This window comes from Oncorhynchus tshawytscha, linkage group LG33 (assembly GCF_018296145.1).
Source record: "Oncorhynchus tshawytscha isolate Ot180627B linkage group LG33, Otsh_v2.0, whole genome shotgun sequence".
In the NCBI taxonomy this organism is placed as follows: domain Eukaryota; kingdom Metazoa; phylum Chordata; class Actinopteri; order Salmoniformes; family Salmonidae; genus Oncorhynchus; species Oncorhynchus tshawytscha.
The window spans coordinates 23,530,285-23,545,546 of record NC_056461.1 but is presented as its reverse complement, the minus strand read 5'-3'; the positions used below and the strand labels follow the sequence as shown (position 1 = coordinate 23,545,546).

Genomic DNA, 15,262 nt, shown 5'->3' with positions numbered 1-15,262 from the left:
TATAGTGTATATGAGGTTATACAATACGTTTTGTAGTGATTCATATTTTGTTGATGTAAAGAATATTTGTTGGTCTGTGGTGTGTAATGAGTAGCAACCAGACGCTTCACTTGACACATTTATGAAATTGCTCATTCCAGTTACTAATAAACATGCACCCATTAAGAGAATGACTGTAAAAACTGTTATATCCCTGTGGATTAATGAGAAATTGAAAAGGTGTGTGGTTGAGAGGGATGAGGCAAAAGGAATGGCAAAAAAGTCTGGCTTCACAACCGATTGGCAAACATATTGCAAATTGAGAAATCATGTGACTAAACTGAATAAAAAGATGAGGAAACTACACTATGAAACAAAGATAAATGACATAAAGAATGATAGTAAAAAGCTTTGGAGCGCCTTAAATGAAATTTTGGGGGAAAAAACAAACTCAGCTCCATCATTCATTGAATCAGATGGCCCATTCATCACGAAACCGACTGATATTGCCAATTACTTGAATGATTTTTTCATTGGCAAGATTAGCAAACGTAGGCATGACATGCCAGCAACAAGCTGTGACACTACACATCCAAGTATATCTGACCAAATTATGAAAGACAAGCATTGTAATTTTGAATTCCTTACAGGTTTTTTTTGTTGGGTTTTATCCATCATCTTTGAAATGCAAGAGAAAGGCCATAATGTATTATTCCAGCCCAGGTGGAATTTAGATTTTGGCCACTAGATGGCAGCAGTCTATGTGCAAAGTTTTTGACTGATCCAGTGAACCATTGTATTTCTGTTCAAAATGTTGTGTCAAGACTGCCCAAATGTGCCTAATTTGTTTATTAATAACTTGTAATGTTCAAAACCGTGCATTCTCCTCAAACAATAGCATGATATTATTTCACTGTAGTAGCTACTGTAAATTGGACAGTGCAATTAGATTAACAAGAATTTAAGCTTTCTGCCAATTAGATATGTTTATGTCCTGGGAAGTGTTCTTGTTACTTACAACCTCATGCTAATCACATTAGCCTACGTTAGCTCAACCGTCCCGCAGGAAACCCACCGATCCTGAAGAAGCAGCACTATCAACAAGGTAGGTTCTACAGGCCCTAGTTTTGTCTTACCTGGACTACAGTTCAGTCGTGTGGTCAGGTGCCACAAACAGGGAAATTGCAATTGGCTCAGAACGGTATTCTTTCAGGTTTTTTTTGTACTGTCCAGAACAGACTATGGGAGGCGCACTGTACTACATAGAGCCATGACTGCATGGAACTCTATTCCACATCAAGTAATTGATGCAAGCAGTAAAATTTGATTTAAGAAGGTAGAGCAGGGCTTTATTATGGACAGACTTCTCCCCATTTTAGCTACTGTATCAATATGGTTTGACGATGACAGTTAACAATCCAGCGTTACTCCAAGCAGTTTAGTCACCTCAACTTGCTGAATATCCACGTTATTTATTACAATATTTATTAAGGTTTAGGGTTTAGTTAATGACTTGTCCCAAATACAATGCTATTAGTTTTAGAAATATTTAGGCGTAAATTATTCCTTGCCACTAACTGCAGCTCTTTGTTAAGTGTTGCAGTCATTTCAGTTGCTGTAGTAGCTGATGTGTATAGTGTTGAGTCATCCACATACATAGAAACACTGGCTTTACTCAAAGTGGCATGTCATTAGTAAAGATTGAAAAAAGTAAGGGGCCTAAACAGCTGCCCTGGGGAATTCCTGATTCTACCTGGATTATGTTAGAGAGGCTTCCATTAAAAAAACAGATAAAAATACACCTTATGGAACAGCGGGGACTGTGAAGCAACAGAAATATAGGCACAGACACACACGTACACTTGGATTTTGTACTGTAGATAAGTAGGGGCCTGAGGGCACACAGCGTGTTGTGAATGTATTGTAATGTTTTATAAATAGTATAAATACCTTAATTGTACTGGACCCCAGGAAGATTAACTGCTGCCAAGGCAGCATGGGGATCCATTATAAATACAAAATAGATGGTGTGAGAGATGGTTGGACAGAGAGAGTAAGAGAGAGAGAGAGGGATTGTATGGAGGGTTGGGTGAATGTTGTCAGTATGTTACCCTCTGTTTTGACATGCTCGTGGCAAGCCAGACCACGGTGCTCTCTTTGTTCTCCTAGGCGATCCTTATCGATGCCAGTGGTGAAGCCTGCCAACGCAGACTCCCAGTCTATCCACTCACACTCCACTCAGCTGCACTATGGGTAACAGGCCCAGTCATCCAGACCCAGCTAGCGCATCTGATCGGCCATCTTCGATCTTGGATGGGAGACTCACAACATGCGTTGTATGCCTGACAGTTGTGTTAACAACACTGCGGGGAAGAAAGCAGCCAAAATACATTTTGTGGTGATCTTTGTGGAAAAACACAAAGGCTAGAGAAAGATTCTGTTGTAGTCTCCTTTCACTATATTAATGAGAGCTTTTGTCCCACTGTTGGTCTTTGAGAGGCTTAATTTTTTTACATAATAGCACTGTGATTAGCCTGGGGAGCAAAGTAACTGTCTTCGATGCCAACCACTTTAACAACCAAAAACAACAACGCGCTGGCAAGCTGCGTCCGGGGCCCTAAACTAAACTTTACAAATTGCATGATGAATAGACCCTGCCCCCCCGCTCCATTCACTGGCCAGTGACGAGACCACATCATTTAAACAATATGATTGTTATATGCGGTGTTGTTTTGCTGGGCAGAGGTTCTACAGCGAACTTCGGACGGACTCTGGCCTCTCGTCTTCTGTGAGGTTCTTGGGAATACCAATATACCACACATCTCTCTAGATGAATAACAAGTTCGGACAAACTATGCAAACAATGTCTTAACAGGCTGTATTACAAACAAAACTATCTGTTGGTGGTATTAAAACACAGGCTCTTCAAACAAAAGGCAGACTTACAGAAAGCAAGACATTAAAATGGGGCTCTGCCAGTGAAATAGCATTGTGAAACAGTGGAATAAAAATGCATGATAGGCTACATGACCAAAAGTATGTGGCCACCTGCTTGTCATCTCATTCCAAAATCTTGGGCATTAATATGGAGTTGGTCCCCCATTTGCTGCTATAGCAGACTCCACTCTTCTGGGAAGGTTTTCCACTAGATGTTGGAACATTGCTGCGAGGACTTGCTTTCATTCACAAGAACATTAGTTCGGTCGGGCACTGATGTTGGGCAATTAGGCCTGGCTCGCAATCGGCGTTCCAATTCTTCCCAAATGTGTACGATGGGATTGAGGTCAGCACTCTGTGCAGGCCAGTCAAGTTCTTCCACATCGATCTCGACAAACCATTTATGTATGGACCTCGCTTTGTGCACCGGGGCATTGTCATGCTGAAACAGGAAAGGGCCTTCCACAAAGTGTTGCCACAAAGTTGGAAGCACAGAATCATCAGCTGTACCTTTAAGATTTCCCTTCACTGGAACTAAGGGGCCTAGCCCTAACCATGAAAAACAACCTCACACCATTATTCCTCCTCCCTCAAACTTTACAGTTTGCACTATGCATTCGGGCTAGTAGTGTCCTCCTGTCATCCGCCAAACCCAGATTCGTCTGTCGAACTGCCAGATAGTGAAGCGTGATTCATCACTCCAGAGAATGCGTTTCCACCACTCCAGCCGAAACTTGGCATTACGCATGGTGATCTTGGGTTTCTGTGCGGCTGCTCGGTCATGGAAACCCATTTCATGATGCCCGATGAACAGTTATTGTGCTGACATTTCTTCCAGAGGCAGTTAGAGTTGTGAGTGTTATTGAGTGTTGCAAACGAGGACAAATTATTTTTACTCGCTACACGCTTCAGCACTCAGTGGTTCCATTCTCTGTGCATGAGTGGCCTACCACTTCGCAGCTGAACCGTTGTTGCTCCTAGATGTTTCCGCTTCACAATAACAGCACTTACAGTTGACCTGGGCAGCTCTAGCAGGGCAGAAATTTGACAAACTGACTTTTTGGAAAGGTGGCATCCTGTGACGTTACCATGTTGAAAGTCACTGAGCTCTTCAGTAAGGCCATTCTACTACCAGTGTTTGTCTATGGAGATTGCATAGCTGTGTGTTCGATTTTATACACCTGTCAGCAATGGGTGTGGCTGCTACAGCCAATCCACTCATTTGAAGGGGTGTCCACATACTTTTGTATATATAGTGTATTTGTTGTTTTGGATGTTCAATCATGAACAATATTCATTTACACATATGTATACTTCTGAACATCCTACTCCCAGCTGTTTGCAGTTTAGATAATGTTCATGTTTGATGGTTCACAGAAATGGTTCACAGAAAAGTAAATAAAAACAGTCAGCTCACAGAATAATGCTGAGACCGGGAATTTGACTTTGTTTTCATTAATCTTCCCCAACACACTTTTAGCGATGATCCACCATCTCAACTTAAAGTATAGACCCTAGAAATAGAATGCAAAGAATGACAGGTACCACTTGACTTTATCCATGCCAAAGGACCATCAAGGTATGGTTAATTTGGGATTGTCCAATCAGCTCTGGCCCGACATCCCAGCATCCTTACATGCACATATCCATGTATGCACGTTGGTAGTTCATGTCTCATAAACAGCCATCATGTCTCTAAAAGCTACTTATATGAGACAGACTCCCTACAGTACAGCGCTTCGCAGGAGACCATCTCTCCACACTACATTGTACTGTACTAGCCACTGCCACTGGGAGGTCCTGGGGAACTCTAGGTATTCTGAGGCCTTAATATGTGAGTAGGACCTTCGTCTTCAGAGGAAGTGGGAGTTCCATTTAAGGGAGTTATTAGGTGTAATGGCCGTTGCTGCCAACCGGCTCGTCTGTCCTCTGCTGTAGCTTCAAGTACCAGGCAGTGCCACTTGCTGACGTAATCGTTCCTCTGGAATCCTCACCCGCTCCTGAGTCCTGGGTCTTGACCCGGCTCTGAGTTGTGGCTTTTTTCAAAAGAGAGTTCAGTGGCTGTCAACATTGGCTTATAGAAATTCTGTGCAAAGTGTAGGAGCCGGGTACACTGGGTAAACTCTGTACATCTAGCTCTGAAAGAAGGTTGGGATGGGATGGCTGAAGCAACATAGTTTTTTTTTGGTGTCAAAAGAGGCCTGTTTCTTTCCCTGATACAGTAAGAGTACATATGAATGTGGTTTAAAAAAGGTTGTTAATTGTTGTAGACAGATTTAAGATGTCAGCTCTAATATTATTTATATTCTTTGTTAATTCTCTCTCTCAGGTTCACTCTATATGCTGTGGACAGTCGAGGGAGTCGTTCAGAGTCTAGCTTCGTCTCAGTGCGGACTTCTTGTCCCATGGTAGACGATAGCAGAGCAGAAGGTACTCCTTCTCACACACCCCTTTCACACTTAATTTTCTCTTCCTATATTCTGTCCATCCCAAAACCTTTCCATTCATCCTTTACACATTCTCCTTTCCCCTTTTCTCTAACCCCCCATTCAGCCCCCTCACCATCCATTCCTATCTCTCTCCAATAGACAATATCACTTAAAAAAAAATATTTTTACATTTATTTAAATGTAAACTTTATTTAACTTGGCAATTCAGTTAAGAAGTTTTTTTATTTTATTACAATGACGACCTACCCTGGCCAAACCCGGACAACGCTGGGCCAATTGAGCACCATCCTATGGGAGCCCCCGTTGTTGGCATACATAAAAAACCAAGGTTTTCACCAGCACCTAGGATTTACTTGTGATGTTGATCTTGGGTTGACTTGCCTACCTTAATATGATATCCTTATCACAAGTTCACTTGTGTCTTTTAAATGATTGTCTTCTAAATGACTTCTCCCCTCTTCCACCTCCTCCTGTGTCAGAGATAGCAGACAAGGTGTATAACCTGTACAACGGCTACACCAGTGGCAAGGAGCAGCAGACGGCCTACAACACTCTGATGGAGATTCCCCCTCCGCTGCTTTACAGGGTGCAGCACCACTACAACTCCCACTACGAGAAGTTTGGAGACTTCGTCTGGCGGAGCGAAGATGAGCTGGGACCCAGGTAAGGCTCGGAAAGGCTTGGAGGCTTGGACACGTCTCAGGTGTCACTGTGATTCTGGTGTCCCCACAACATCTGGTGTCACTGTTTGCTTGGCATCAGTGTCACTTCAAATTTCATCTTCCACTGTCTGTGTGGGAAGTATCTGACAAAACGGTGACATGTTGTGTTCTGTGTCTAAAGGTTCCTGATTGTGGATCAGGTAAAATATTGAATTAGTAACAGATTCTCCCATTGGCCCACAGATTTCATGTATAAGCAACAGTCTACCTAATTGGTCCAGATACTTAATCTGTTACTGATCTAAGTTGAACTATTTGAGCTAACAGAACTTCATTGTTTATGATCATGAAGTAAAAAGGCAATAATCACAACATTCTCAAGAATGCCTTAGGGTTTTTGACAGCCTTTGCCAAAAACATCATTATCTTTTTCCCCGTCATCTTCAGTTTTCTGAAATGTTGAATCTTCCCATTCCAGTGGATTTCAGAATGGCCGCCTTCCAACCCTGTAACATGAGGTTGTTTTTACAGAAGTCTCATATATCCAGTCAATAAGTTGAATGTCTGTTGCTGGAGCTCCATTGTTTCTTCATCCATCTTCAAAAAGGTGGCTCACACCTGTAGAAACACACACACACACACACACACACACACACACACACACACGTGCAAACCACATGCACACACAAACACCTTGGTCAGCTGTAATTTTGGACAGCAAAATATTGGTTTAGGCTTTCACTGCAAATCCTGGCCCATAAAACCAATCATGAACAGGTTTGTTCCATTGGAGTACCAAAGAATCCACACGGCACAGCCATATATTTTCATTTTCATTTACTCAAGTTCATCAGATGTTTTTATTTCCTCTCATTTACCTTTTTATCAGATTGTGGACCCAATTGGTGACCAAACTAAAGTGCTAAATATACAAATTACAACATTGCTATTACAAGGGAGCCTATGGCGTAGCAAATGGTCTTGGGTACATGGAATGGGACTGGTCCGGTGTTGGCATTTCACGAGTGTTGCGGTTAATAGGGACTACACTGTTTGTGTATAGTGTGGAATACTCATTCATAAAACCAACTTCTCTGGTTACTTGTAAAGGCATGAAGCCCCCAGTAAACTCAGGAATGATTTCATAACCACGTCAGGAAAGCATTGCTCCGTTTCCCCGGGCTAGGACTAGACTCTTTACCCACACAGAGCTGGAGGATTAGACTGAACACAAGGGCTCCTTTCAATCCAACCCGCACCGTGGTATTTGCGGGTTTGTTTTCTACAAGTGTTTTCAAAGAGTTTGCAGTGGTCTCCTGGAAGCCAATGAGAAGCTGTTTGTTCCTGTGAATGATTACCCAAAAAACCAATTGAGAAGCCTGTATTTCTCGTGATTAGCCAGTCAACTGATTGTTTACTATTTAGTTTGGAGTCAACCCCCAGGCTCCCTAACTTCAATAAAAGCTTCAGCTTTTGAATAATGTGATTAATGAGCATACAAATGCTTAGTTGACCTGAAAAGACCAGGGAAAATATATAGTATGAGAGCTGAATCCAAGGCATTTGGATGACTGACAATGGAATGTTATTTACTCCCTGAAATTGGCAGGGCAGGGCTTGTTGGGTTATGTACACATGACATTAACTTCTGACATTTACATCAATCAGGGTAAGATTTCACATAAATCCTTTTAAGATTATTCAGTGATTGATGTGACATTTGCGTAAGATTTATGAGATGTGTTTACGACTTGATTTGTGTCCTCAGAATGGACAGTGTGTAATGTATTTGCTATCTGTTGTTATGGGGGTTAAATGGGGTTCAATACACATTGGACTGGTAGTGTCTGGCTCGCTCTCTATTTTAGATGATAGCACTCAAGACCAGGCGTTATCTACTGGGACTGCCTGGGGATCCAGGGTATCACCGAACTAATGGCATTCATGTCATACCAGGCATGTGTGTGCACGCAAGCACACACATCCCCAGACCTCCACTCGCTGCAGTTATCCATTATGGTGGTCTTCCAGCCTTGCCTTATCACTGGCAGGGCTGGAATAGAGATGAAGGTTATCTCCATCTCTTCATTCAAAGACTCAATCATGGACACTCTTACTGACAGTTGTGGCTGCTTTGTGTGATGTCTTGTTGCCTCTACCTTCTTGTCCTTTGTGCTGTTGTCTGTGCCCAATAATGTTTGTACCATGTGTTGTGCTGCTACCGTGTTGTGTTGCTACCATGTTGTTGTTATGTTGTGTTGCTACCATGCTGTGTTGTCATGTGTTTCTAGCCATGCTATGTTGTTGTCTTAGGTCTCTGTTTATGTAGTGTTGTGTTGTCTCTCTTGTCGTGATGTGTGTTTTGTCCTATATTTATATTGTATTTATTAATTTTAATCCCAGGCTTCAGTCCCCGCAGGAGGCCTTTTGCCTTTTGGTAGGTCGTCATTGTCAATAAGAATTTGTTCTTAACTGACTTGCCTAGTTAAATAAAGGTTAAATAAAATAAATATAGACAGATGTAGACAATGCAGGTAGTCATCTTGAGTGGTTGGCACTTTGAACTGAAGGGGTACTATAGACACGTACAAATGGTTTATCCTTTTCTCTCTACCAATTGAATGTCCTGGTACAGCATTTTTTTCAATATAACATAAAATGCTGAAAATAACTTTTGAATGTACAAATCCCTAAACACTTTTGTACAGTATGTGGTCTGTGTCTGTGTTGATTTGTTTGATAACTGGTGTCAGTAACAGTTGTTTAACTCTTACGTAACAAAGCAATAGATGTCCCCAATGACTTTTGAAGATTAGGGTATTTGGGTTTTCCTGTCTTTGCATGCCTTCTGTAAGCAGAAGCCGATTTGTGCAATCAGCCTTTTTAAAGTGTTTATTTGGGGAAGTGAATTGGTAAGGTCAGCTTTGACTATGAGGTTACATACTTGTTTCGAATTACAGCCCCTATGCCAAACACCGCTCTTACGCCAAGCCAAACACTACATTTGACAGTCAACGAACACTAACTAAACTTTCAAGTCCATTTCCTCCTCATTCTCGTAAAGATTTCCTGCTGAACCCTGCCTCGGTCTGCCCCCCCCGAAACAGACCACCCCGACAAAGCAGTTTTATGTGAATAGACACCGGGGACATTAGCATGATATGGAGATGGAGAAACTTAGACTACCGGCCGAAAAAAGAAAATATTTGGACAGACACCAGGTTAGAACTCCAGCAGTTCAATAGTTTTGCGATGATGGCAACATTAGGTTTAAAGTTTCAGGCCCTGTGTTTTGTTTTGTCCACACCCATTGCCTGGAAGCGCTCTCCGACAGCCATAAATAATATCATACATTTGGAAAAAGTTTGTCTTCAAGGAAGATTATGTTGTTGTTTTTTCTTCTGTGATTTGGAAATTGAAGGTGGCTTTTGCGGGGACCGAGGGGGAGAGTAGGGGGTATGTTGGACTCCTGAAGAAGGCGTTTGGATGACTGACAGTGTAGAGTGATTTACTGCCTGAAATTGGCAGGGCAGGGCCTTGTTGGGTTAATATACGAGCCGGCTCTATCGGTGGTGCCTTTTAAAAGGTAACAGTGTGCCTAACTGAAATGTGAACACTCAGCATTTACTCACGATGTCAGGAAATCTGGGAGACCGACGGAGCTACACTGAGACTACACTGAGACCCAGCCACCGACCGCTAGTATTGTCACAGCGCAACCGCACATATTTCTTGCTCTCGCCATACTGTGCATGTACTGTACAGTGTGTTTATATCGATGCATTATTTTAAATTGTGCTCAATGTTATTGTGTCTTTATGCAGGTTGTTTTTCTTGTTTTTCTTCTTTGGTTTACATACAGATGTATGATCTTAATTTGAGCCAGTTTGCTACAGCAGGAAAATAATCCTGCAGCAAGGGGAAATGTAAATTATTATGTGTATTATAATTAATGGACATTTTTCTGGATGTTGATACATTTTTCGTAAGGGAAAATCAAGTCTGATAATTTCAAAGTAGAAATTACAAACATCAGAATCCTTTTTAAACCTCAAATACACTGCATGTTTTACATTTCCTGCATTGCAGGATAATTCTCCTGCAACTGGGCGATCAAATTAAGACCCTACATCTGTATGTATTCATATTTAGTCATTTCTGCTGTAGCAACAGTTTCACACAAGTCTTGAGTGTTTTATTCTCTTGGAAAGGTGCTACTGGCTTACGTTACTCTATTTTATTTATTGGATGAACAAATGGGGTTTTATTCACAATTGTATGATCATCTTTCACCATTCTGATAAGATAAATGAATACAGCTGGAAAAAACAGAAAGGGCTGTCTCTCTGGTACTGTAGCTTCAGTACTTTGTGAGTTATGATCTCCAATATGAACCTCTAATGATGAATATGTAGGCATTCTTAACCACCAGTCCTCAATTCACCCTCTTGCACGAGGCCCACTTTCTCATATGTTTGATGTTATGTTGTTGTAGGCAGTGGAATTTGAAGAGAGAAAGAAGGAAAAAGGGTTGCCCTTTTTCTAACAAGCAAGTGAAAAGGTTGTCTGTGCGCCTAGCTTAACCAAAGACTGATGCTGATGCTTAACAGACACCCACTTCTCCAAACAAATGGAATATGCCTCCTCCTCAAAGCTATCTATTTTTGATATTTGTATCTGTTCATATCAACCTAACAACACGTCACACAGAGCTTAATCTTCACTTCTGAGAATGAAGTATGTGAGAATGTCAAGTACTGTAAGGGAATTAATCCAAGTGTGTGTTTTCATGTGTATGCGTGCACACTGTTTGCGCTGCCTGTGTGTGTGTGTGTGTGTGCGTGCGTGCATGCACGCTTACAGCAGTTTGTCTGCCTGTCCTGTCTACCTTGAGCTGGCCTCTAACATACCCTCCTCTCGCCAGGAACATGAGCAGGCTGCCAACACAGACTAGAGACAGACCTCCTCTCTACTCTAGTCTGGAATTCAATCAAACCTGCTCTGCAACTACCCCACAGTGCAGATACACATGAATGAACCTGTTTGTTTTCTGGACTGCTGTTGAAGACTTATTTGAGAAAATAATAGTTACAAGTTAATGTGCAGGTATAGTAGTTTGCCAAGTTCCTGCAGTGGTGGCGGTGATGATGACGAGGAGGATGATGATGATGATGGTAGTGGTGGTGATGATGGGGGCACAGGGTGTGGCATAATTATATACACCACGATACAATACTTTCCTTTTTGGTCCATTTGCGCAGATATTCTTTAATTATTGCTGCTGCAGTACCCAACCTGACAAAAAACACACACACATCACAGGCTGCCGTAGCAGTGCCACTGGAACAAATATGGCCTTGTTTAAGGGCAAAACGGCAGTCGATAGCATATAGGAGGTTGAAGCCTCCAGTTGCCGGCTCACTCCCTGCAAATTCCCCCCCAACCAGCTCGGCAATTCGAAACGGCAATCGTCTGGTTACCCTGTTATTACCCAGCTGTAATGTGTGAATTGCTACCTGTGTTATATCACCATGAGGGGAAAAAATGATGACAAAAATACCAGTGCTGCTGATACTGACATTAATACTAATGATGACTGTTATGCGTCCCCCCCCTTCAGAAAAGCCCACCTGATCCTGCGCAGGGTGGAGAGGATCAGCCGGTACTGCCGTGCCCTGCTCCACAGCGCCTACATCCAGAGCCGCACCGACACCATGGCCTACATGTTCTGTCGCAACGAGGAGGTTCGGCCCCCTAGCAGCGTGTGGCATAGCTCCCTGCAAGAGACCCGCACTACCTGCATGGAGAAACTGATCTCAGTACAGCGCAACACATACGGCAACGCCAAGCTCCGATGAGACAGGCCGCGAGACGACACCACGGTAGCCTCCTCCTCCTTGCTTCTGGTCTCTCCACTGACTGGTGTTTTTCCAAACCAGGAGAGCCCTGAAACCTCAACCCCACTGGACATTGTTAGAATAATTACTGTCAAACGCCCTCAAAAATCATTTTTTAAATTAGAAAAAAGTGCTAGAACTGCTTGAAGAGGAAAGACGGTTTGGATGTACATGCCAGTGACTACTGACCACTACTATCAATGAGGAGGAGCGGTGTGAGCATGTAAATTATCATTCAACCCAAAGCAAATTGTTTGGAAAAAAATACTGAATGTAATATTGCAGTTTGTCATGGTGCTTCGGCTCTGGAAGCTTACCAGGGAAACAAACAAACAAACGAAAAACAACTCCCTGTATGTCTCACCTCTTGGCTGGAGCAATGGGAAGGAGACCGTTAAGAGTGGTATTATCATTTCGATTTTATTTTGATCATTTGTAATACTTGAGCATATCACCACTTTAACAACGCTTTATAGTCTTTTTACAGCAGACAACATAGTGTTTATAATGAAGACTACAGAGAAATCCTTCGAGCCGGATTGTGATGTTATCAGCTGTATTGTACTGTGTGTGAATAACGCTTGGCAGTTAGAGAAGTCCTTAATAACTAGCCATGTTTCATTTTTTGTTTGTTTGTTGTTGTTTATCTCCTCACAAGTTGACAGACGTGGAGAGCTCCAAAACCGCAGGGAAAATACATATTTAAAAATAGTCCTTTATTGTGGTCATCTGGTAAAGAAAAGTGAAGAAAAGAGAAAAGCAAACATTTTTATAGGAAAATCTTTTAAAGAATTTCAAGAGTGTATGCTAAATGTATGGATTGTTTGATTGTATGGATCTTTTAGGATCCCTTCCTTCAAGGAAACTTTTACTTGACTTTCCATCGCTCAAGAGCCATGGACATAAAAATCCAACTCATTGTTTTGTAATTGATTTGCATTTCATGTTATATCAATTGTGATAGTAAATTATTATATTGTAAATATAAAGTTGTACATAACATGTGTATTATTATGTGGCTTTGATTGTCTTTTTTCGAAAGAATGCAAAATATTAAATACTATACCACAAGCATCAGCATTATTTTCCACAAGAAGGAGACGTGAGCTCTTTTTAACCAATTGATTCACATCTGCGATATAGGCTACACTACAGTCCCTGGAGAGAAAGTGAAAGAATATAATGAACCCAAAACACATGCATCCTCTCATGGAATTATTCAAATACAACAGCTGCAAATGTGAACTTGTATGTAACGTCCCTCAGGATTAACTGTGAATACTTTCCTACAACAGCTAGCCCTTCACTCTGCTTACGGTAGGTAAGCAACAACATGCACTGGAGCTTTTCGACCGTCAATAGTGACCCATTATACTAGTGGACCTCGTACTAAATATTTACATTCATTTCCAAGGGGTAAAATCTCTCTTTCTCTCGATCCTCTGTGTGTTTGTGCTGGGAAACGTTCTATTTTTCCATCTCCACGCCACAAACTATTCCTTTACACTCAGGTCCAGTCTCTTTCCACTCATGCAACATTAACTAACTGTGCTTTAAGAATCAGTAGCCTGATGTTCATTCTCGCAAATTAGGCCATTGATGTCACTGGGGTGCCAAGAACAGCACTCGGGTTTCCATGACAAGGAATGAAGGCCCTACATTTGGATTCATACTTCATTCATTACTACTGTTTTGATAGTAGTTCTTGACATTTTTATATCCATAAAATCAAATTGAGGATGTCCAGGTGGGTAACACTTCAATGCATGTTTCGGTAAACATCAGAGGGCCATACAATGCAGGGTTTGTAGTATTATCTCTAGGACATTGGCTATGATATCAGACAAGGTTATCATGAGACTAGTATCAGGTTATATGTAGAAATTGATATTTCTTTTCAAATGTATTGGAAACTCATGAAGGACAAATGAGCAACACTTAACCAGTGTTTTATTTCTACACAGTACATGACGGAAAGTAACATGATTGTCATCGTGAATGAGGATCCATTCTATAGTATTCTGTATAGTATGCATCATCAGACACCTGCTTGCCATGTACCAGAGCACCGGAAATATAATTCCAACTGTGAAAAAAACAAATACGAGGAAATATCGTGTGAAACACAAAAGTCTGATCTGTTGTATGTTCCTGAAAAAGTGCATGCTGTGTATGGACCTAACAGAATGGATGAGAGAGAGGGGGGTACTGATGGATACCTTTACAGTGTTGGGGAGGGTCAGTTCTAAATCCATTGAAAAGTGGGAAAGAGTAAGCAAATACCTGTGGTATTGAGGAAGGATAGTTGAGGTGTTGTTTGGTTGGTGCCATTCAGTCCATGAGGGTGAGTTCAAGGGGAATGGTGTTCACTGTTATACAACGTGTGGGTCTAATAATGGATGCTGATTGGTTAAAACCGCATTCCAGCCGTTGTCTATTCCACAAGTTACCACCGACTAAAGCTATGACGTTGAAATGCTTATTTACTCTGTTCCATCTCACTGCACAATCCACTGTCTCATCAGCCCAGCCAGGCAATTTATAAACTTGATCTCCACTACAACAAACATCTTGATATTATCTCCCATTTCTTTTAAGACTAGGTTTTGGAGATTTGTATAGAGATTTGTATAAACCTTGCTGTCTGTCTCTCCAACATTTGCAACATTGTTTCAATATTGAAATTCGACCTCCAGCTGTCCCATAGTAATTAACATGTCGGGAGTCGGGACGAGACAGATAGGCAGACATCTTTTCTCAGGCAGTGGAAATTATGAATCATCTTGTATAATTTTTATGTATAAATATAAAAGGAATGTCAATAGAAAACAAGTCGAAACGATATGCAACTAGTTTGCAGTCTTTCCAGCTTCAGTTTGAAGTGATTGTGTTAGCTGTGATGTTGGCTAGCTCCTGAAACAACAATGTCCTGACGAGAGTGCACATTTTCGATGCCAGGCGAAATCGTGCATTGTTATGGATGTATCCAAATAAATGTCACTAGAAAACAGCTTAAACACACGCAAATGCAGCTACTTTTCTGTTATTCTGGCTCCACTGTTTGATGTGACTGTAACTTAGCCATAGTTGGCTAGCAAGCAAGGGAAATGAATGTTGCCAGCCAGTATGGCAATGGAAAATTTAGAACGAACGACTGGGTCACGTCCACAGATACAGAACAAAAAGACTTAATGACTGGATCGTGCCTCTGGCAACCGAACCAATCTAACGAACGACCAGCCGAATTGGGTAGCAACCTGAGATTTGTGTCGGGACTATATCTCGTGGAATGATGAAATAGTATGAATAAATTCATCCAAATAAAGTTTTTTTGTGA

The 15,262-nt window shown here is 41.6% G+C and overlaps 1 protein-coding gene across 2 annotated transcripts in view; it reads left to right on the top strand.

Moving 5' to 3' along the window:
* The window catches only part of LOC112231008 (astrotactin-2-like), a 500,130-nt gene extending 487,144 nt beyond the window's left edge, over positions 1-12,986 (top strand). For both annotated transcript variants that reach the window (XM_042311033.1, XM_042311034.1), the window contains 3 exons: positions 5,246-5,346; positions 5,846-6,029; positions 11,649-12,986. In XM_042311033.1, coding sequence (XP_042166967.1) covers positions 5,246-5,346; positions 5,846-6,029; positions 11,649-11,886 — 523 coding nt within the window. In that variant the 3' untranslated portion in view covers positions 11,887-12,986. The remainder of the gene's footprint in view (positions 1-5,245; positions 5,347-5,845; positions 6,030-11,648) is intronic.
* The last annotated feature ends 2,276 nt before the right edge of the window (positions 12,987-15,262 follow it).